Source organism: Hyperolius riggenbachi, chromosome 12, assembly GCF_040937935.1.
Source record: "Hyperolius riggenbachi isolate aHypRig1 chromosome 12, aHypRig1.pri, whole genome shotgun sequence".
NCBI lineage: Eukaryota > Metazoa > Chordata > Amphibia > Anura > Hyperoliidae > Hyperolius > Hyperolius riggenbachi.
Genome location: NC_090657.1, coordinates 32,112,199 through 32,136,671, shown reverse-complemented (window position 1 = coordinate 32,136,671; position 24,473 = coordinate 32,112,199). Strand labels below are relative to the sequence as shown.

General features: G+C 41.4%; 1 protein-coding gene across 1 annotated transcript; it reads left to right on the top strand.

Annotated features, from left to right (window-relative positions):
- Positions 1-2,713: 2,713 nt before the first annotated feature.
- On the top strand, positions 2,714-20,853 carry LOC137541797 (keratin, type I cytoskeletal 17-like). The gene is made up of 8 exons (XM_068263304.1): positions 2,714-3,052; positions 9,256-9,338; positions 12,732-12,888; positions 14,091-14,249; positions 14,341-14,466; positions 15,025-15,239; positions 15,998-16,032; positions 20,633-20,853. The coding sequence occupies exons 1-8, from the start codon at positions 2,714-2,716 to the stop codon at positions 20,728-20,730; spliced, it is 1,212 nt and encodes a 403-aa protein (XP_068119405.1). The 3' UTR covers positions 20,731-20,853.
- Positions 20,854-24,473: the final 3,620 nt, after the last annotated feature.

Sequence of the window (24,473 nt, the reverse complement as noted above, 5' to 3'; positions counted from 1 at the left end):
GCGACTGGAGGCAGGGCTGCAACCGTTAGCCCTGCCTCTAGGAGCAGAAAAATCTACGACCAATTTGGTCATTGATTTTGCAGGGGGGTTGGGGGTGAAGGGACCCCCGTTTAGCCGCAGGATAGCGGCGTTTAAGCAGGGGCACGCGTGCCCCTGCTAACTATGAGCTCTGAAGCGAGAATTGTTCTCGCTTCAGTGTCTCTTTAATGCGGTATTACATTATCAGTAAATTTACCAATAATCTACAACCTAACTTCTCCCTACTCTCACAAAGAACCCTCCCCTGGTGGAGCCTAACCCTAAGATCCCCTCCCCATGGTGCTTAACTCTAAGACACCCCCCCCCTGGTGGTGCCTAACCCTAAGACACCCCCTGGTGGTGTTTGACCCTAAGACCCCCCCTGATGGTGCCTAACCTTAGACACCTTTGGTTGTGCCTAACCCTAAGACTCCCCTGGTGGTGCCTAACCCTAAGACCCCCCTAGGGGTGCCTAACTTTAACACCCCCAATCCCCACTAACAATAATACGATAAATTTCAATTCAATCTCAGCCATCCGCTAAATAGCATAATGACTAACAATAATATGTTAAATAACAATTTAATCACAGCCGCCCACAAAATATCTATATTATGATAAATAACAATTGCGTTCATTTTTGGCCGCAACTTATTTAACTGCTCCTCCTTGATTCCCTCTGCAGTGCTCTGGACTTGACATGCTGTTTTACAATGATCCCAGCCATTTATCACCATTTAGTTGAAAATTTAAATTGATGCCAGTCTAGCTGCTTACTTCCGAAAATTAAAAATCGGTCAGCGCTGCTGTAAAGAAAAGTTATATTTACCTGCGGAGTCTCGTCCCATGAATGCCATCCCAAAGTCCCTGCATCATCCCACTTCCGGCACCTGGCCCCGCCTCCCCTCTTTCCTAGGAGAAAAAACGCCAAGCTATTTACTGCAGTTTACTGCAAAAGTAAATCGCCAGTTGTTATCTAGGCAAAGGAGTCTGTAAACTGCAAATATTAGAGAATGATGCAATGTTATAAAAAAAGCTATATAATTGGAAATAAAAATATGAGACTATTTTCTTTGCTACTAATGTTCTATTAGTTATCCATACTACACATACAATTCATTATATCATATGTTTTTGTTTTTTCGCTTCAGTGTCACTTTAAATGAGTGCAGCGCAGCTTAATGAGTGCAGAGAGTGTTATAATGGCCTGCTCACACTATGCAGCCATAGCGTGCGCAGTGAAATTACGCTGTGCTTAGATATTGTAAAGGGCGCTTCGTTAATCTTAACGAGCGATCCACTGATCCGCCTGGATCCGCCCGGAGACCGGCAGGTCAAGTAGCTTCCTTTCACCTCCTTTCCACCCAAAAAATGGCTGCTGCCATGAAATCACAAACATTTGCCTGTTCTTTTAAAACAGGGCGGGAAAGAGATTATATTACCAATCTATTTTAATTAACATAACTAATGTAACTTAATGATAGTATGTTTGTTTAGTCTGAAGTTCCTCTTTAACAATGGTCACGCTAGTCCAGTAGGGCTTATAGCGCAACTTGGGGTACACAGTGCTGGTTGGGATTATGGCGTAACTTGGGGTACACAGTGCCGATAGTAAGGGTGATATTCCCCTGATGACGGTGCAATGCCGAATCCAGTAGGGTAGGGAGATTGGACATTTTCTGGCTGTTAATTTTTGGTATTTTCTGACTGGTAATAATTATGACTATATGCATATTGTGGTTACACTTGAAGCTATTTTAAACTGCTGGGTCCTTGTCATAGGGGCTGCAATGTAAGTATTCTGTACGCTGTATTTTAACTGCTGTATTAAAGAGCTGTATTAAACTTTTATATGTGCTTGACAGAGTGACCTGACTTACCCTATGTTTACAGTATTTTTTTGGTGGCGGCCACGGGCACAGGTGACTGCAGACACCATATATTTGGTGTGCAAGATTTACAGTGAATGAGCACTGAGGATTTATTGCAATTTGGTCACCTGCTGTGGAGTTGGCAGCTAAATTTTTGGAAATCTGTTTCGATAAACCTGCTGTAGTCTATTTTTGGGAGCGCGTGTATATTTACATCTACATACAGTAAGGGTAAGAGTGCCGTGTGAAGTATGTGCATGGCAATATTACTGCAACGCTGGACAAAATATAAACGTAGTTCTCTTCTAAAGCAAGAAAGAACCAGATAAGTGGAACAAATTATCTATTTTTACACAATGCATCTCAGAACTTCAAAAAGACATTAATCGTCCTGAAGACATTGGCTAGACAGTGCTTTAGAAATATAGTACATAAAAACTGCACTCAATAATTATTAGCATGAGTGACTGTTTGTCATTGCCATCGCAGACAAAGGGCTGGGAGAAAGCGTGACAAACTTCAAAGTTTTTGAAAACTAGCAGGTTTAACACCTAGCACTCAGACACCAAACAAAAACAATGATCCAAAGCCAAAAAGCCTGAGGTGATTTTCAGAGCCATCAGAAAAAAACAAAATGAGCAAACAATTTATACGTGCAGTTTATAGTAATCCATCCAGGATTTATGAGTAGTTTTTATAGTAAAAAATGAAGAAACATGGATACTGTACCCACCCAAATGGCATGTATAAATATGTCTTCAAGAGGAAAGTTGCACAGATCTCCCAGTACAAGTCGGAGGACCACAGATCTGACATTTAGCATCATGTCCTGTCACTGGAAAAGTGGATCTGTCAGGTCCTCAGTGGGAAGCAGTATCAGCAGCCACAGAGTCAGCAGTTTGGCTTTGGACCTGACCAAAGGATCTGAGCACTTTGTTGCAAGCTTCGGTGGGAATGATGGCCTCCTGCATGGTGGAGAAAAGGAGACCATGCAGAACCTCAACGTCCGACTGGCCTCCTACTTGGACAAAGTGCGGGCCTTAGAAGATGCCAATGCTGATCTTGAAGCAAAGATCAAGGAGTGGTACTTAAAACACCAGCCTAAGAACACCCCGGGGGATTACAGTAGATACTTCTGCATCATTGAAGACCTCAGAAACAAGGTATATGTACGGACCTTTCTCATATCATTAGAGCAGAGTTGCAGGGAAAACTCTAGGAAATCTGGACCTTCCTGGTCAATGATTCATTGAATGGTGAAAGTGGTAAATTACCATGACAGCCAAACAAGTAACATTTTTCAGAATATCAGGAAAGCTGCTTCTGAATCATTACCAAACGTACAAATTCAGACTATATTTAATGGCTTAAAGTGAACCTGAGGTGAAAATAAAGAGATGAGATATATCATCTATCCTCCGATGCCTAAAATGGCTTTTTTTTAGATATTTCACAGTTTTATTTTATGTCCAAAAACTTAAAAATTAGATTTAACATTTTTTTTGTCCCTGCTCAATGACACAGTCTTTCAAGTGTCCCAGAGCTTAAATATATGAGCTGTTGAACTTTTTTATCAAAACCCTGCACTCAGAAGCTGTTTTCTGCCAGGCAAGGGTTTTATGGCTGTTATTCCTTATCAGTGTAGATTACAGTCTGATAAGGTCTGGTCTGTATACCTGAATGGGTACCTCTTTCAGGCAGAAGAAGAAAAAAAAAAGGAGCACAGCCTAGTTATTAATATGATTGGGACTGTACTTACACGTCATCATGTCAGATGCCACCTCGGGTACACTTTAAACCCCCACTACCAGGAAATAATTTTATTTTAGATTTGAGGCTCTCAGCTGTCTTTGTTGTCATTAGGTGAGATTTTCACTTGCTTTTTAAATTGGTACATTTCTCTAATAAGGACAGACTGGAGAACAGTATAAACTCGATCATGTTTTATTGCAACTTGTGATTTACTGCCCCCAAGAGATCAAGAGTGATTCTCATTCTTTTCCACATTATCCAAAATTAACGTTTGTTTTTTTTTTCCCTTTAAAGGACCACTATTGTGAAAATCTTAAAATGTAAAATATATGTAAACACATACAAATAACAAGTACGTTTCTTCCAGAGTAAAATGAGCCATACATTGCTTTCTCCTATGTTGCTGTCACTTTACAGTAGGTAGTAGAAATCTGACATTACCGACAGGTTTTGGGCTAGTCCATCTCCCCATAGGGGATTCTCTGCTTGGCCTTTATTCTTTTTAAAGGCAATATTTATACAAAGATGCTGGCCAGCCTCCCTGATCCGAACACTTTTTTGGCAGTTGGACGGAGCAACTGCCATTCTCTAAGTGCTTTTAAAAAGAAAGAAAACCAAGAGAACCCGCCATGAGGAGATGGGCTAGGCCAAAATTTGTCGGTTCTGTCAGATTACTACTACTTATTGTAAGTGACAGCAACATAGGAGAAAAGTAATTTATGCCTTATCTTACTCTGGAAGAAATGGACTTCTTATACAGTATCTATATGTTTATGTATCATTTAAATTTTATCATTTTTGTGACAGTGGTCCTTTATGTCTTTAAGTCTGCCTTATGCTTTTATGATAGAGTTCTTCCTAATAGCTAAGCACAATTGGGGAAAAGAGGCGCCCTGTTTGGATAAAAGTGTCTAAAAACAGCTTAAAAACGGAAAATAACACAAGGTAGCTTACCTCAATGATGAAATCTTTATAATTTACAAAATATTTTTTATTTAGCACAGGCAACACATTTCGCAGGTCTGAGCCCGCTTCCTCAGGTCAATAACAGGGCCAAATGAAAGATTCAGTATGGCGAAGGGAGCCTCCTAATAGCTAACTAGATATACTTCAGTATTTATTTTTATCATATTGCAGCCTTAAAGCTAAGCTCCAAACAAAAGTATCACTGTCACATTGAAAGGTAACTAAAGAAAAAAAAAAACAGCGGGGAGACTACTCTTTCATTGGGAATTCAGCCATTTCGAACCAGGTTTCAAACACACCTCTTTTTGGATTATGGAATTAAGCAGATAATGAAGGTGGTGGAAAGGGACTCTTGTGCTCACTGACTTAAATACAAATCATGCAGTCACCAAAATTAGATATTTCTCCTAACCTATGTTTCATGGTACCCCTCACAACCCAGGGGACCCATTCTCCCAGGGTTCCTTTAACAAGTGTGGACATAACATCCCCCCCCCCCCACACACACACACACACACACATAACAGTGTGCCCATCATTACTTGCACCATAACACCTGCTATAGAGAAAGCCTCTGTTTTAGAGGGAGGGTATGAAGTTGGGGACCCCATACTCACAGGCCCCCATGTGACTACAGCAGTTGCTCTCTTAGTAGTTCATAGCTCCCAATTGTCCCTCTTTTGGTGGGACAGTCCCTCTTTGGGATCCTAGTCCCTCTATCCCTTTTCCTTCCTCATTTGTCTCTCTTTCAGGACTGATGTACAGATCTATGTAAATATACGTATTTTTCTCCCAAAAAATGTGCTTAACTTGACTATAAACTTTATTCCCATTCTTTAAATTGATATATTTTTTATATTAAAATGTTAATATGAAGGAAAATTACACAGGATAGAAAGGACCAGTGTTGTTTGAATTATAAAACAATATAATTTTCGTATGAAATCTTTATGGTATGCGTGATTGGGGGTGTGCTGAGGGTGTGATTAGAGGTGTGCCAGGGGCGTGGCTTAAGTGTCCCTCTTTCTGATCTTAAATGTTTGGGAGGAATAGTGGTTACACCTTTACTTGTGCACATATGATGCATAATTGGGAGGCCATGTTTTATAGTCTTGGGGGAAATAGATGTAGGTTTTTTTAAATTTATTATGTACGGTTTATGTAATGTTTTATCTATGGCCCTAAACTTTGCAATGAAATTGTATACTACATGGACAAAAACAAATAGATGAGTAGATGCAAATCAGTGAATGAACCAGTGCTGAGATGTGTGCAGGTAAAATAAAGATACAAACCTCTGATCCACGGAGTATAAGTGATGCAATTTACAAGTAATTTTTTTAAGTTAAAAAGGGCAGCGTCTAATACTTTTAACCATTTCAGCCCGCGGGGATATTTCACCTTATCTATCAGAGCACGTTTCACCTCCCATTCATTCGCTAATAACTTTATCACTACTTATCACAATTTATTGATCTATATCTTGTTTTTGGCCACTAATTAGGCTTTCTTTTGGTGGTAGATTTTGCTAAGAATCATTTTTGTATAAATGCATTTTAACAGGAATATTAAGGAAAAAAAATGGAAAAATGGAAAATAATCATTATTTCTCAGTTTTCGGCCATTATAGCTTTAAAATAATACATGCTAACATGATTAAAACCTATGTATTTTATTTGCCCGTTTGTCTTGGTTATTGCACCATTTAAATGTTGTCCCTATCACAATGTATGGCACCAATATTTTATTTGGAAATAAAGGTGCATTTTTTCAGTTTTGCGTCCATCACTATTTACAATATGTAGAAGCTTTCCAGAGGCGCCAATAGAATAAAAGTCACTTAAACGAGCTTAAAACCGATGGGGCAGTGGTGGACCTATCCCATCCATGCGGACAAAGCAAACAAAGGAAGGACTGTGGCATTAACAGTCAAACAACAATTCAGTAAAAAGTATATATAAATTGTTGTTTGACTGTTGATGCCACAGTCCTTCCTTTGTTTGCTTTGTCTGCATGGATGGGATAGGTCCACCACTGCCCCATCGGTTTTAAGCTCGTTTAAGTGACTTTTATTGTATTGGTGCCTCTGGAAAGCTTCTACATATTGCTAAGTCCACCCTTGGTGGAGGGTTGTACTCATCTTCTTCCCATCTACTGAAAGCGACTTTTAATCCTGAGTGGGGTCAGGTTAATCTCCCCACCTGCCTTCACAGTGGTTGCCTAATGGTAACCCTGGTTTGTGAGTATTAAATAGTTATATTATTCATTATTAAGTTTCATCTATACAATATCACACTATTGGGCTCTTGGTGTCTCCCCTCCCTTTATCACTATTTACAAGCTTATAATTTAAAAAAATGTTCGTAGTATACCCCCTTCACATGCATATTTAAAAAGTACAGACCCTTAGGTAACTATTTATGTTTTTTATTGTAATTTTTTTTCCATGAAAAAGTTTATTTGGGTAATTTTTTGGTGTTGGGAAATAAACAGTTAATTTTTAATGCTATAATGTGTGTAAATTGCCTTCAAAAATGTATGTAGATGTAGTTTTACTATTTACTACATTGAGATTTTTTTTTTCCTTTGTGCTTCTTGCTTCCCGGAAACACAAGGAAGACAGGGAACTTTTATTTTTCAGAAAAATTGTGGCCTCTGATAAAAGACCGTTGTTTTTTCTGTTGGGGACTTAGGTCGGAGAATGGGGAACCATGTTCCCGTTCACTGATCTCAGGGCTACCGGGGAATGGCACGGGAGCACGGGAGCACAGCAGCCGCCTAGACCTGATGATCACGTCCGGGCAGCTAAAATGGTTAATAAATAGCCCCCAATTAGAATTACTTTTTCAGGGATATAAATTCAGGAAACTAAAATGTGATTGGTTGCAGCCAGTTCAGAATTTATACATAAAAACAGAACAACCAATCAGACCTTATCTAACTAAAGTCTCTGTTATTTGTACATAGCTGAAAGCTCGTATCCACTAATCTAGTACATAGTTTGTAGCATATTTATTTTACATTGTGTTTAGCTACAAAAAATAAAAATGTGAATATTTTTTAATTAGCTTTGTGGTAGAAGAGATAAAGGAGCCACCGAACCTTAAAAGTCCCTTTATTCTCAAGCTGGGTCAATGATACAGTGGTACATGGTGAGGGTGACAAATTGACAGCTGTTTCGCAAGAGAACTTGCTTCTTCAGAGGCTATGCACAAAATAAGACCTTTAAACACATCCTCTTTATAAGCATGTACAGTCACTTTTACTGGTTTCCAACGCGTGGCACAGTATGCTTCATAATTTCTTTTCAGATGCTAATTTTTTTAGATTACAGTAAACACTGAGGCTTAACCCTTTCAATGCTTCATGTAAAGTGAAACCAAATGGTAAACTTCATTTTTTTAGGAGTTTCACGCATTTTTTAAAAATTATATTGTGAATGGCTTTGCAAGTAGAGAAATGGATTGGTTGCTATGAGGAATTGTGACTACAGAACAATATTTTCACATTACAAAATATATACCTTGTAGTGGGTTTCCATGGCAGCGTGAGGTCAGAGTACATACATGTTAATCTGGTTACAATGAAAGCAGTGCCAACAGAATGCAACCTATTCAATGTGATTTCCAACATCTGCATTTAAAGCGGTTTGCAAGTTTACTGATCTGTTACCTTTTCTTCTCCTTCTTGGACTACACATCAGATTGCCTTTCCACTGTTCCTGGCTTCGTTTCCTTTGCCTAAACAACAAGACACAGAGCAGCTGCCACTAGGGGTGCGCTCTATAGGCAGTAGCAGTGTTATAGAGTCTTGCCCAAGGTCTCCTTACTGAATAGGTGCTGGCTTACTGAACAGGAAGAGACAAGATTTAAACCCTGGCCTCTTGTGTCAGAGGCAGAGCCCTTAACCAGTAGACTGTCCAGCCACTGCCTAGTAAATAGAGTTGGTTATGCGCTATTTTCTCAATAATACATGTAAAATATATATTTAAAACATTATGAAGGAGACTGAACTGTAGTGACTGGGCTGATGCAGAAACCTCTAACTCAGACTCCCTAATGTTGGTGAGTCCAATGGCCAGCCTTTGTTGAGATTTTAAAATATATACCCGTATATTCCGGCGTATAAGACGACTGATCGTATAAGACGACCCCCAACTTTTCCAGTTAAAATATAGAGTTTGGGATATACTCGCCGTATAAGACTACCCCTCTTCCTACGCACACCAAATTAAAATAAAAATTAAAAAATCATGTACTGGTGCTGTGTATAAACAGATACTGGTGCTGTACCGTATGTGTTACCCAGTATATAGTCCAATGACTTGTTGCATTGGTCAACTCTCCTTAAGTAGACTGGTCAGCTCTCCTTGTCTACCAGTTTATCAGAGCGGTATGGAAGAAGATATTGCGTTCCCTCAGCAGGGAGATCTGAGAGGCGGTAACAGGACAGGGCGTATCACCCGGCATCAATGACACCCGGCGTATAAGACGACCCCCAACTTTTCAGAAGATTTTCAAGGGTTAAAAAGTAGTCTTATACGCAGGAATATACAGTATCTGTATGTTTTGAGTTTTTTTGCCTATGACTTCAATGAGATATGCAGTCCCATGGGGTTTGACCTGATTACTTTTCTTTTGTTTCCTAGATGCTGGTTGAAAGTACAGAAAATGCCAGGATTGTGTTGCAGATTGATAATGCCAAACTGGCTGCGGATGACTTCCGACTTAAGTAAGTTCAGGCATAGTACGTTATATTGCTACATGTTCATTTTTTTAGTGTTCTAAAACAAACAATTTGTAAGTGTAATACCCATTTACAGGGGCGCCTCTTGCCATTTTATCACTCCAGGCAAGAAAACCTGTGGCGCCCCCCGCCCCATGCCCCCCCCCCCCATGAAAATAATCATAATGCGGCAACGTTTCACCAGGAAATAACCATAATGCGGCAATGTTTCACTAGAAAATATTTGCAATGCGGCAGTGTTTCACCAGAAATTACACTTATTGCAGCAGCGTTTCAACAGAAAATACATGTAAGAAAGAAAAGCTTAAAGAAAACCTGTACTGACAATTAAAAGTCAAAATAAGCATACACAAGTCATACTTACCTTTCATGTAGTCTACTCCTCAGTGTCTTTCTCCTGTTCCGCATCCTGTTTGTTCACTGTGATCAAGGAAATTTTCCGTCCTCCATTTTGAAAATGGCCATTACCCATAACAACTTTCTGGTCAGCACACAGTTAAACTGTAACATCGCCCACTTGAGCCATAGTGAAACATGGACATTACCTGGTAAATCAGTTTTCCTCTTACCTATAACTGACAGCAACTGATATTTTACTGACAGCAACTGATATCTTTCAGATCTGACAAAATATTGTCAGAACTGGAAGGGATTATTGTCAGAAGAAAATTTTGAGCTTCTGAGAGGAACTGATGGCAAGATAACTATGTAATGTTCATTTGAAGTTACCTCATGTGTTTATTTTAAATAATTTTACTCAGTACAGGTTCTCTTTAAGGGGACAAATAAAGGCAAAGGAGACATAAAAAGGCACAGGGGGACAGAAGGAGGCACAAAAGGGACAGAAGGAGGCACAAAGGGGGAAAGAAGGATGCACAAGTCACAGAGGTGGCAGCTGCCTGCAGCTTACACTAAGTAGATGTAGCAGAAGCAAGTAATAGAACACCCACAGGGGGTGGGGCTTAGTCCAGGGGTGGGGATTAATTTGGGGTGGGACTTATTCCAGCAACATGGCACCCTCCAGGACCAATGGCACTCCAGGCAATGGACTGTACTGCCTATGCCTTGAGGCACCCCTGCCCATTCAGTAAAAGGTTGCATCCTTAAAGCAATCCTGTAGAGGTTTGCATACAGTAAAGGCCTATATACAGTATATATATATATATATATATATATATATATATACACACATTTTTTTAAAGAAAACATAATTATCTCTTTGGAGCAAACTTGGGAGGAAAAGTCAATGGCACATGGGCCACGGTAGAGATAAATCATGAGTTAAGTCAAATAGGGAAAGATAAACTATGAGTTAAGTTGGAAATGAAAGATAAGGGGCCATATGTAATTAACTTTTTCTCCTGAGTTTTATCCTAGGCGACATTTTTTCATCTTCAATTTAGCATAATTTTCAGCACTTTGCAATGGAACAAGTACCAAAATGTAGGTGAAAAAGTACTATGAAAATTATTATTTTTTTTTATTATTCTTTTACTTGCTGGTGGTTTTAAATACATATTGACAAGTTTGAAAATATCACCTAGTAGAAAACTCAGGAAAAAAATTAATTGCATATGGGTCAAAGGCCTTTATTCAATTCATGTTTTCTCCAAAGTTTTCTAGCAGGTGATATTTTTATACCTGTGAATAATTTGACATTATTATTATTTTTTTTTGCTGCTTTTTAGTACGTTTTCAATTACAATATTTAAAACAGAAGATGAAAAGTTACCTCATATGAGAAAACTGAGGAGAAAAAGTGAAATCAATAAAGCCCAAAGACATTTAAGAAGAGATACATTGGGCATGATTCACAGAGCTTTTTCATATGTTTTCCTCTGTTTTCACCTTATCTATGTTACTTTTTTAAGCTCCTAAAGAGCAAAAATATAATATAATTAAGGTAAGAAAAGCACTATAAAGGGGCCAATACAACTAACGATTTTCCCGCCAATATACGGCCGATTCGATCACTGTGTTTGAATCGGCTGTGAAATCGCCGCGCACACCGCTGACAGAATGATCGATTTCCATCCGAAATCGATCGTTCCCGTCGATTCCCGTCGATCCGTCCGTGCGGAAGATTTTTCTCGATCGCCGGCGGTTCGGGAGAGCGTCGATAGCAGCGTTCAAATGCCCGACGACCGACGCAATACAGCGGGTATACATTACCTGCTCCGGCCGGCGCGAGTCCCCTGGTCCATGCTATCTTCGTTCCGCGCTGGGTTCCGGACCGGCTGCAGCTACACAGAACTTCCTGTTCCGGCAGGAAGTTTAAACAGTAGAGCACCCTCTACTGTTTAAACTTCCCCTGGACAGGAAGTTCAGTAGCTGGAGGAACGGTCTGTAGTCCGGAGCGGAGAAGAAGACAGCGGTGACTCGCGCCAGCCGGAACAGGTAATGTATGCAGGGGGGGGGGGGGGGGGCTGCAGCAGCGGCAGCTCCACAGATTGTGATCGGTTTCAGGCTGAAATCGATTCACAATCTGTTTGCAGTAAAGGTAGCCATACGATCCCTCTCTGATTAGATTCGATCAGAGAGGGATCTATCTGTTGGTCGAATCTGATGGCAAATCGACCAGAGTATGGCCACGTTTAAATGAAGTTAATCAGAAACAACTTACTTTGAGTGATTATTTTGCCTGTAAATGTGCTAAGAGGTTATTTTTTAATCAATTAGGTGATAAAAGTCATTTAGAAGAAATTTTGTGAATCTGTTTAATATGACCAGGAGAGGGTTGCAAACTCTTGCCAATCCTGTCCAGGTTTGCTACATTACTTCTCCATTGGTTTCTAGTCTAAATGAATCAATGGCCTTGTCTTTAACCTTCCATGACTAACATCCCCTGCCTGGAGAAGTCCTTCAGCTCAGAAGGTCCTTAAAGGTATGTACACACGTCTGATATTTCTGAACGACTTGTCGTTCAAACCGGTCATTTGAAAGACAGTTTTGATGATCAGTCATTTGATCTAGTCCATTGTCCTATCAAGTCCATTGACCAGTCAAACGACATGTAAATTAGCATCTCAAATGTTTTGTCGTGTGTGTGTACAAGGATTCTGAACGACTTTTTGTTTGAATGACAAGTCGTTCAAACGTCTGGTTTGATAGACAATCGGGCATAAAATCAGACGTTTGTATGCACCTAAAGTACTGTGTGACTTATATCCTGTTGATAATCCATTTGAAAGCTCCTTTAATGTATCATATATATCTAATAATCCCCTCAAACCTCTATCCATAATTCCATATACCTTAGTAGCTATATAGAACATCTTATAATTTATTGAAAACACATCCGCTCTTTAAGATTACTATAAACCAAGTTAAATTATATCATCATAAATACAAATGGCTTCATGAGACATTTCATTTCAGGTATGAGAATGAGGCTGCTCTTCACCAGAGTGTGGAGTCTGACATCTGTGGCCTCCGAAGAGTGCTGGATGAATTAACTTTTGCCAGATCCAACCTCGTACCTCAGCTTGAAAGTCTGAAGGAAGAACTTGAATGCCTAAAGAAGAACCACGAAGAGGTAGAGAAAAGGATAAGAACTCTCAAGTCAGCATATAGGCAGTAGTTGTTAGATCTTGTAAAGCAAAGCTAAAGATTCAACAGTCCTTTAAGACCGTCATAGGTGAAGATGTACAGCACTATAATGATTAGTAGGAAATTCAATTTCAATTCAAGAAAGTTATATTAATAAAGTTCTCCTTGCCCCTTATGACTTTTACACAAATGCTCAGAATTAGAGGGACATTGATGTTTAGAGCATACAAGAAATCGTGTATTGATCTTACACAGTCCATAAAATGCAAATGTATATTTTATGGACTTTTTATTCTTCATTGTTAAGACTTACCTCCTCAATACATCAGTATATTCTCAAAGCAGAAGTCACTAATAGTGAAACAGGTGCTTTCGGTGCCTGGGGCTGAGCCCGTTAGCAGCAATGTAATGCTGTGCGGGGCATGTAAGGGTAATTCGTGTACATCTCCCTCCGAGTTGTTCCGGAGGGGGAATAGTATTTAACGCCACCAGGAAATTTTGCGACAGCTGGGAGAGCTGTCATTTGGCTCTCCCAGCACCCAACTCACCGGCGACGTGTACATACGTACGCCACTAATGGTCACCCTGCCCCAGGTAAAAGTGGGTCTGGACAGATTGAAGTTTAACTGCTACTTAGTGATGGTCATGTCAAGGAGAACTCATGGAGAATCATGTGATCAGTTTGGACAGGTGATAGATAGCTGGCTAGTCATGATCATGTGCTAAAGCAGGATGCGATCACGTCAAATCAGAGCTTTGCAAATCTATCAGCTGACCACATGCTTCTCCCTGAGTTCTCCTAGACATGACCATCACTACGGCTACTCTATTGGGTAATACATCTGTAATGTATCAGTACTGATTAGATTTAAAATTTAGACTTACATTTGAAAACCCTCTAAAAATGGTATGGTGTGATGGCAGGTTGAATGTTAACTGCTCTCTAATTATGAGTATTTGCTGAGAACAGATCTTTACCTACTTGTGACTCTGTTTTTTTGTTACCAAATCTCAGGATTTTTATATACAGCACCAATGTTGCTACAGAGCCTCTAGTATCAGTTGACAGTGGGGCAATTGTATCTTAGAAATTTAAAATTACAGTAGACCATAATAGTTTTTTGGCAGCCAAAGAACACGAGCACAGACACTATGAAAGATTTTCTATTTTCTGAATTTCCCTCTTAGGAAATGATTGCTCTCCGTGGACAGAAGGGCGACATCAATGTCGAAATGGATGCAGCTCCTGGCGTTGATCTGAGCAAGCTCCTAGGCGAGATGCGTTGCCAGTATGAAGAAATTGCAGAAGAGAACAGACGGAAGGCTGAAGAATGGTTCAGAGAAAAGGTAGTTAATGTCATGAATTACGTCTGTTGCCTTCTGGATTCTTAACCTCGAGTCTTGCATTGGCTGAAACATTTTTTGCATATTTTTGTAGAGCGCAGAACTGAACCGGGAGATCTCACACAACAACGAGATGGTTGAAAGCCACAGAACGCAAATGACAGATCTTAAACGTACGCTGCAAGAACTCGAGATCGAGCTTCAGGCACAGCTAGCCATGGTAATTGCAAATAAAACTCCAAGGCACGGTGTAAGAATTAAAAAAATCTATAGCATTACAGTCATTCTAGCTATATGTGATTGGAAAATTGACGCTGAAATTAGACTGGGAAATATAAACAAAGCAAATTATTTTAAACTAATTAATGAGAGTTATCATAAGAAAAAAGTGCCTGTCATAGGCCTATTACACACATTCTGTATTATACATCTGATCCGAACTATAGTCTGATCAAATGATTGGACTGTTCAAGAATCACAAATGAATTCTGATGACGATCTAACTGGAAACCACTGATAGTGTCTTGATTGGTTGTTGAACAAACAGGCCTTGATGGCTTCTTGGTTTTTTGGTAAGATTTGGTGGGGCCTATGTATTAATGTATTTTAGTCAACGTCAAGTCCAATGATTTTACAAGATAAGAACAACAGCTAGTCCCAGTTATATAAAATCTGTAGCTACTGTATGTATGATGTGCTTCACAGAAGTTAGAGAACCACTGAACCAGGCTTTACAATACATTACTATATTTGTAACATCTATCTTTTTTAATTACAGAAATCATCCTTGGAAGGCTCCTTGGCAGAGACAGAACGTTGTTACAGTGCACAGCTGTCACAACTACAGGTTTTGGTAGGAAATGTAGAAGAGCAACTCTTCCAGGTTCGCAGTGATCTTGAACGTCAGAATGCAGAGTACAAACTTCTTCTGGACATCAAAACTCGCCTGGAAATGGAGATTGAGACCTATCGCCGCCTGCTTGATGGAGAGTCGTAAGTTTCCAAGAGCAGAATCCCTTGAAACTGTAAGGTACTGCAGAAACAATAGAGGAATAGAATTTGGGGCTTCTTGTTCTTTACTGGCCAGTTGAGACATATAAAGCTTAATGAAGTTTTGAGGGAGGCTTTGGCTTTCCTCCATGGTGGAAATGCTAGGTAGAAAAGCTAGCAAGATCTCCTAAAGAATTTATGATAGCCAATCCATCTCTTAACCTCTTGAAGTTTATGTAAGCATCATATTTTTTCCATGGTGTTCATGAATGACTGAGCTGATGAGGATTTGGCAAAAAGACCTCACTAGCTTTTTTGGGAAGAAATAAATATTAGTTAGCTGGAAAAGTCCAAGTCAACTGTTTGGTTCTTCCCTCAGGAAGGTTGGGGATACTTGGGAAAGTAAGGGGAAGCATGCAGAGAGATGTAATCTTTTACCCCTGTAACTATAAGTGGACATACCATCTCATCACCATGGACACCTTTAGAATTAGCAGCCAAATTTGAATTTAAATTTGCATTTAAAAGTTGCAAGGGGTGGTGAACTTTTCTGAAGGTCTACAAGGGAGATAAAACATCCTTGATGTTCCTTAAATAGGGTCAAAATCTGTTGTCTCTCATAATAAATGGATTGGTCAGTGAATGACATACATTGATCAATCAAAATTAGTTGTGTGCATGCACCCTTATCAGTTATCCTTTTACAAAGTACTGATATATTACAGCTAAAATTATCCTCATGCAAATTGTTTCTTCTCTAGATGGCAGTACAAACCTCCACCAGTGCCAGTGAAGGGTAAGTAGTTTTATGTTTTGACTATGCCATGTCGCCTTGACAATTCCTCCATTACTTATCGAGTTTTTCAACAGGTCCCCTTTATGTAGCTTAACTTCTTGCAGACATGGCTGCAGCCCCAGGACCGCTCCATGGCGATTGGCGTGAACGGCCTTCTATGGGGCTAGCAGGAGATCACGCATGCTGTTGTGTGCGCATCCCTGCTGCATGCGCATCCCTGCTTGGAAGGCGGAGCTCCAATCTGCCTTCAGTCTCCCAGCGGCGATCGCGAAACCGCTGTCTAATATACATGTACAGCGTATACATGTGACACGGCTGTCCCCCTGGGGGACAAAGAAGCGATCGGCGGATATAGGCTAAAACCTATAACAGCCGATCGCAGTGATAGGCTGGCCGGGGGAGGGAGGGAGGGTTGTAAAAAAATTTTTCAAAAATACAGTGTTTTATTTAAAAATAAAAGAAAGAAATATGTATTAAAAAAAACATTGGGGGACCGATCAGACCCTACCAACAGCTCTGTTGGTGGGGAGAAAAGGGGGGGATCCCTTGTGTGCTGAGTTGTGCGACCCTGCAGCTAGGCCTCAAAGTTGTAGTGGCCATTTTAGTAAAAAATGGCCTGGTCACTAGGGGGTTTAACACTGCGGTCCTCAAGTGGTTAACGGCAGAAGTTTTATCAAAAAAGGTCTTCCCAGCGTCACAGGGGGTCATATCATTGAAGCAGGAAATTTGGGCGCCCAGCGACTAATAGGCAGTTTGGGCGCCGCCATAGGAGCTAATGCAGATATCGGCTATTGGGTGTCGAAAGCCGAAATTTTAAGCGCCAGATAAATATCATTTTGAAAATTAGAATGTTACAGTTTATGAAATGTATTTTGTTTTCAGAATATATATAGTTATAGTGTTTGACGTTTTTATCGTTTCGAAAATTAGAAAGTTATACTTATTGACATTTTTGATCTTTTGTATTCTCTTTTTCTCTTTTTTGAAAATAATCATTTTCGAATGTAATTAGAAAGTTATAGACAATTTTGCATTTGATAGTGTTTTCTTTTTTGATGCATGCGGTTTAAGGGTAAGGGGTCAGGGAGGGGAGTCTTAGGGTTAGGCGTAAAGGGGGTTTTAGGGTTAGGCATCAGGAATGGAGGTTTTAGGGTTAGGCATTGAGGAGGTTTAAGGGTTAGGCGTCAGGAAGGGGGGTTTTAGGGTTAGGCATCAGGAAGGGAGGTTTTAGGGTTGGGCGTCAGGAAGGGTGGTTTTAGGGTTAGGCATCAGGTAGGGGGGGTTTAGGGTTAGGCATCAGGAAAGGGGGTTTTAGGGTTGGGCATCAGGATGGGGGGTTTAGGGTTAGGCATCAGGAAGGAAAGATTTAGGGTTAGGCGTTAAGGGGTTTTTAGGGTTATTTTATATCAATAGCTCAAATGTTTTTGGGAGAGGGATGGTCAGGACAATAAATGATGTAAAAACAGACCACAATGAATAGTAATATCAAATCTCATGCCTCCTGCCAACGAAGTGAAAATACTAAATAAAAATTGAAGAGAGTTGGCTCTTGGGTGCATGAAAAATTACAAAAACTTTATTAATGAAATCACACAACACTATCATATGGAACACTATCATATAGAAAAATCTAGAAAAAAATCTAAAATAGATAAAAAATCCCTCCGGTGAAACACTTCCTAGTGAGAATTAATGAGGCTGCAGTCCTCAAAATAAACCCCCACAGGAAAAGGAGTCCGACTTTCAGATAGACAGGCCAAATACAGTGCAGCAATGATCAGAACGGTATGTGTAACAAGTTCCAGATCCACAGATATGAGTGATATCATCCAATTATTGCATGGCCTTATATATGGAAATTTCAGCTCTGTGATATTAGTAAGCCAAGCATTGATGATCCTGAAATCCTGGTTAGTAGAATGTAAACACAAGCACATATATGTTCCAAAGTTCCCCCAGTCGCAGGGAGCACATCAACAGGTGTGAATTTGCTGTGCAGTCAGCCATGCAAGTCCTGGATGTGAAGCATGGCAAAGGAATAACATCACAGTTGAATCACAAACATGTATCAATGGCAGTTCATGCATGTATCAGCAAGCCATGACAGGTGCAGTGTAGACATAACACATTGAAGTCCAGGATGTCCCCCAATCGCAGGGAAGCAAAAAGCAGATGATATGATATGCAATAAGCCAGGCAGATGTTAATGCAGAGCATGAAAAATGGATGAATGCATAGTGGATCAATGTCCATTCAAGCATGGGTTAGCAGTCCATAGTTACCATCTTAGTATCCGAATGATGATACTGCACTGAGGCCCGGTGGCTCCTATAGGTGTACTCCAGAAGGATTGAAGATGGATTAGAGGCTGTCAGGAAGGCCTGACATGTTTCGCCGCCTCTCGCGGCTTTTTCAAAGGCGGACAGCCGTACATATCAACATGCACGCCATAATGGCGTCTATATCTGCCGCCGCGTGTGTCAAAGACCCGCCCACCACCGCCCACGCACCCGCCCACGTCCACCAATGAGCAAAGGGACGCGCCGAGCGACGACACGTCGCAAGGCACGCCCCCCAGCGCAGAGCGAGGACGCGCAGGACCCACCCGCTGACACGCAAATGCGTATCAAATGCCGACCAGGAAGCGCGCAGCGCGACCCGGGAGGCATACAGAAGGTGGGGCCCAAAGCGGGGCGAGGGCGGGGGGAGGCGGGACAGAGACCTCAAACGCAGCCAAATATACATAAACCAAAATCACCATAATAACAGGTTGACCAATGGTCACATAGAACCATATGTCATGTGTTAGAACCGCTCAACTAAATGGATCCGACCTGTAAACATAAACACATATCTAGCTGTATAACACAGGAGCCTCGGACAGCCCCTGTGTAGACTACAGCAGTGCCAACAACAAAGAATCATAATATGTAAAATCAGGGCGAGAGGAGCAACGGAGGAGCATTGTTTTGTGGCACAGGTACATCGACGACGTGGTCATGTTCTGGACAGGTGGTAAGACCCTATTGGATGAGTTTATATTGACTCTAAATCAGAATGATTGGAATTTAAAGTTTACTATGGAGTGCGACCCACACTCCATTTCTTTTTTGGATGTGAGGATTGAGGCCAGTGCGGAGGGATTCCTTTCCACACAACTGTTCCGCAAACCAACGGCATCGAATTCATTTGATACGCATTTGCGTGTCAGCGGGTGGGTCCTGCGCGTCCTCGCTCTGCGCTGGGGGGCGTGCCTTGCGACGTGTCGTCGCTCGGCGCGTCCCTTTGCTCATTGGTGGACGTGGGCGGGTGCGTGGGCGGTGGTGGGCGGGTCTTTGACACACGCGGCGGCAGATATAGACGCCATTATGGCGTGCATGTTGATATGTACGGCTGTCCGCCTTTGAAAAAGCCGCGAGAGGCGGCGAAACATGTCAGGCCTTCCTGACAGCCTCTAATCCATCTTCAATCCTTCTGGAGTACACCTATAGGAGCCACCGGGCCTCAGTGCAGTATCATCATTCGGATACTAAGATGGTAACTATGGACTGCTAACCCATGCTTGAATGGACATTGATCCACTATGCATTCATCCATTTTTCATGCTCTGCATTAACATCTGCCTGGCTTATTGCATATCATATCATCTGCTTTTTGCTTCCCTGCGATTGGGGGACATCCTGGACTTCAATGTGTTATGTCTACACTGCACCTGTCATGGCTTGCTGATACATGCATGAACTGCCATTGATACATGTTTGTGATTCAACTGTGATGTTATTCCTTTGCCATGCTTCACATCCAGGACTTGCATGGCTGACTGCACAGCAAATTCACACCTGTTGATGTGCTCCCTGCGACTGGGGGAACTTTGGAACATATATGTGCTTGTGTTTACATTCTACTAACCAGGATTTCAGGATCATCAATGCTTGGCTTACTAATATCACAGAGCTGAAATTTCCATATATAAGGCCATGCAATAATTGGATGATATCACTCATATCTGTGGATCTGGAACTTGTTACACATACCGTTCTGATCATTGCTGCACTGTATTTGGCCTGTCTATCTGAAAGTCGGACTCCTTTTCCTGTGGGGGTTTATTTTGAGGACTGCAGCCTCATTAATTCTCACTAGGAAGTGTTTCACCGGAGGGATTTTTTATCTATTTTAGATTTTTTTCTAGATTTTTCTATATGATAGTGTTCCATATGATAGTGTTGTGTGATATCATTAATAAAGTTTTTGTAATTTTTCATGCACCCAAGAGCCAACTCTCTTCAATTTTTATTTAGGTTTTTAGGGTTATGTGTCAGGTAGGAGGGTTTTAGGGCTAGACATCAGGAAGGGGAGTTTTAGGGCTAGGCGTCGGGAAGGGCGGTTTTAGTGTTAGGTATCAGGAATGGGGGTTTTAGGGTTTGGCATCGGAGGGGGTTGGGTTCTGTGTGAGAGTAGGGTTAGACCTAGTTGTAGTAAAATATCATGCGTACCTGGCACTTTGCCGCCCGGTAACTTTGGTGCAGGGTGAGCCGTATGCTGGTGAAACTCAGCAGGGAGAATAACGTATTGCATAACAAACATGTCCTATTTCCACCAGAACCAAATAAAACCAGAAAGGTCACTACCATCGTGGAAGAAGTGGTAAATGGCAAAGTCGTATCCCAGAAAGTGAATGAAACAGAAGAGAAGGTGTAACCACCAGTGCTGACCTATAGCTGTGAATCTTCCGTACTGATCTACATATGCTTATTAAATCAATCAACAGGGATTTGGGTGCCTCTATGTTCTTTTATATTCAATAAACGTTTCAAGCAATTACATTATTGTCATTTTTTTATTACTCAAAAATAGGAAAAAGCAATGTGATATCCACAGTGATGATACTGTTATCTGGTGTATTCATTCAAAAGAGCAGAGTGCAAGAGCAACCAATCAGAACTTATATTTTACACATCTGCTTCTACTGAAATAAAAAATAGATAGACTGGAATAAGTTCTTGCCAGGGGCATATTTACTGCCAATGGTGCCTTCAATACACCTAAGCATTATGCCACATTCTACAGGTTAATATGGAAAGGCAAGAACTAACACCAGAATGATTGGGTCATGCCCGGAATTGCGTTTGGCACATACAATTGCTCAGAGTGGAAATAAGAAATACAGATAATACAACAAGCATAAACAAGAGTGACAACAAGATGCAAGTACAAACACAGTGTTACACTAGACCAGGGGTGTCAAACTCAAATACAAAGTGGGCCGAAATTGAACACTGAGACCTAGTCGCGGGCCAACCTCTGTCTACTGGCCACCTTCCTCCCTTATAAAGTTTCAAGGTTTCTTATGGCCCCCGTCCATCCCCTATGCAGTTCTCTGGTGTCTAGTGGTCCTTCCTCCCCTATACAGCTCCCTGGTGTCTAGTGCTTTCTCCCTACCTCCCCATATGGCTTCCCTGGAGCTCTAGGACTTCACCTCCAATATACTGTAGCTTCCCTGGTGGTCTAGAGTGGGCCAAACATAATGCAAACTAGGGAAACCAATTGAGGGCCAAATTTAATGGTTCCAAGGGCCAGATTTGGCCAGTGGGCCAGAGTTTGACATGTATGCACTAGACAGTCTATCAAAGCTCCATAAAGCTGCCCCTATGCAATCAGCACAAACAAAAAATCCATCATGCTTGGTTAATGCTACGCTTGTGCCCATTTGTGCTACAAAGATTAAGACTTGTGCTGCTTTCATTTTGAAGATAATAGCACTTATTATTTCCCATACAGTACCATCACCCAGCCCCCATACAACAATCTACAGAAATGAAACTGGTATGGATGGGTAGACTTTCTATCTTTTTTAGTTTTTGAGATATTCACGTTTTTATAAAGGTCAAAAGTTCACTCAGGCTCACTCAGCCTTTGCAATGTTGTAGGGGGGCTGAGTGAACTTTTGACCTTTATAAAAACGCGAACATCTCAAAAAACTATAAAAGATAGAAAAATGATTTTTGCAGCACAAATGAGCACGTGCACAGCATTACCCACCAATAACAGTTTCATTACTGTAGGTTGTTGTACGGGGCTGGGTATTGTTTTGGAAATAATGAGTGCTATTATCTTCAAAATTACAGCAGCACAAATGTTAATTTTTTGCCGCACAAATGGGCACAAATGTAGCACTAACCAAGCATGATGGAATTTTTATTTGTGCTGATTGTAGGGGGGCCAGGTTCACAGAGCTGTCTGTCAATCCTACAGCCGCAGCCTTAGGGAGGGGGTAGGATGATGTGGGGGCGCTGGAGGTGGGAGGGCCTGAAGGAAGCTAAAGAGGTTGACAGCAAAGGTGAAAAAGGAGTTCCTATGCCTCCAAGTTCTGATGGAGGTGGCCGAAACCTAGGGACTGCTGGGTGCTGCCGGAAGAAGTGGTGGCCATGGTGTGAGAGGTCATTGGAGATCCTCAATGCTCTGGGGTGTAGTCTGTAGTTGTGGAGGAGGTCAAGTGGGGGAGGGGTCTTCGTCTTCCAATGATTCTCTCCGCTAATCTGAAGACCCGCTAAAGTTTGTATCTGTCTCTGGTGGATCCAGCCTACCAGACTAGGATGGATGAACAGAGGATGGACTCAGTGGTGGCCGTGTATTCGCATGTCAGCACCTGGGCCATGAGGAACTTATTCATTTGGGGGAGGAAGAAAAGCCTCTGCTGGGCCTTCCTCTGGGTTGAGGCGGTGTTTGCCTTCCAGCTCAGGTCGTTGGAGATGGTTGTACCCTGAATATATACATTACTCTTGCTTTCTACTTATGCCCTTCTTTACCTATTTACTCAAAAACACTTGACTTGACTTTCCTCTTAACATTTTAAATCATGCTTCTTCCGAAATCATCAGAGATCTATCTTCTCCCTGAAATTATTTTTCTCTATTTGTCCAAAAAGTTGCATAGGGGAACAGAGAAACATAATTTTATAAAGTAACCACAAACTGAAAATGCTGCAGTCTGATGCTACCATTCCAATCCTGCTACCTTAGGAACTGCCCTACTGATCCCTTATAATAAACATTAGCCTAATAATGTACATCATTGGTGTGTTGCACTGTATGCTGAGTTATCTGCTACGTGCCACATGCTTATACCTCTTCATGGTGTTGTTGGACTTTATACAGGCAGGGCAGAAGACTGACTGGAAGCGCTTTTGATGCCCTCAGGAGTAAGGATTTTCTAATTTGCCCGAGCATCCTGACTGGCCACCATGATAGAATAGTAAAAATACCAACAAACATACATCCACTGCATTAAAGATTTTTGGTGATCACTACAAAAGATCTGTATTGGATAAATATTAATGTATTCGCTCATGTGAAAGTGAGTGTCTTCCCAAACACGACATATTTGATTTGGGAGCAATCGAACCAAGCAACTGAGATGTTCATGGGACATTTCAGCAGGTTGTCCCATAACTGGGCTTCCACAGGGGCTGATAACTGGCTGGGGAGATGCAGGGACATCCATTTATATAAGGGAAGAGAAGTATCTCTACAAGGACTCAATAGGGTAAATACGAAGGAGGCACTCAATTGGCTTCAAACTTGCGTTTTATCAAATCTCAGTAATACACGACATGTTTTGGGGCATATCCCCTTCATCAGGTGATCCCCCTGATGAAGGGGATATGCCCCGAAACATGTCGTGTATTACTGGGATTTGATAAAATGTAAGTTTGAAGCCAATTGAGTGCCTCCTTCGTATTTACCCTATTGAACCGTGTGTAGAGTGGTGACCCACAGAGGGATTGTGCACCGGCTACATAGACCTGAGTAGGTCTATTCCACAGGGACTCGCTGCAGTTTGCTTGTTGTGGTCTCTAAAAGGACTCCACAGACCATCAATATGGTGGCTAGCATCCAACTGGACATATATGATCACCAGATGCATGATCCAACCAAGAACTTATTCTGCTTTACTGTTTAACATCATTGCTTTGTGCTCTGGGGCTGATTCTACTACATTTTCTATCGCAGCATGTTAGACCAGGCAGTGAGCTGCAGTACTGCTTGTCTGCATAGCCTAGCCATAAACTACCTTCACTGATCATTATACCTTATACTGTGTACTCGCGTATAAGCCTAATTTTTCAGCAAACCAAATGTGCTTAAAAGTTACCCCCTCTGCTTTTATGCAAGTCAGTTTAAAAGAATGGATGGTGGATGTGGTGTTGTTAATGGCAAAGGAGCATAAGGATAGTGCACTAGCGATCCTACTCATGCCAGCTGGCTCCCTGCTGTGTCCGTGCCCCCATCCCCTGCAACATGGTGTGCAGAGTGCACTGCTCAAACTACCTGTAACCCAGAGATGCAATGATCGGGGATTCTTCCTGACGCCAACAGATGGTATTGTAGATATGGGACACGACGATTGCCACAATCGTCATGTCTCATATCAACGATACCATC

What these genes read in the sequence shown, in the direction of transcription:
- LOC137541797 (XM_068263304.1), top strand. Translation starts at nt 2,714, where the DNA reads ATGTCCTGTCACTGGAAAAGTGGATCTGTCAGGTCCTCAGTGGGAAGC. An exon ending in AAGAATGGTTCAGAGAAAAG is followed by an intron (nt 14,250 to 14,340) that starts GTAGTTAATGTC and finishes ATATTTTTGTAG; the next exon opens with AGCGCAGAACTGAACCGGGA. An exon ending in CGCCTGCTTGATGGAGAGTC is followed by an intron (nt 15,240 to 15,997) that starts GTAAGTTTCCAA and finishes TTTCTTCTCTAG; the next exon opens with ATGGCAGTACAAACCTCCAC.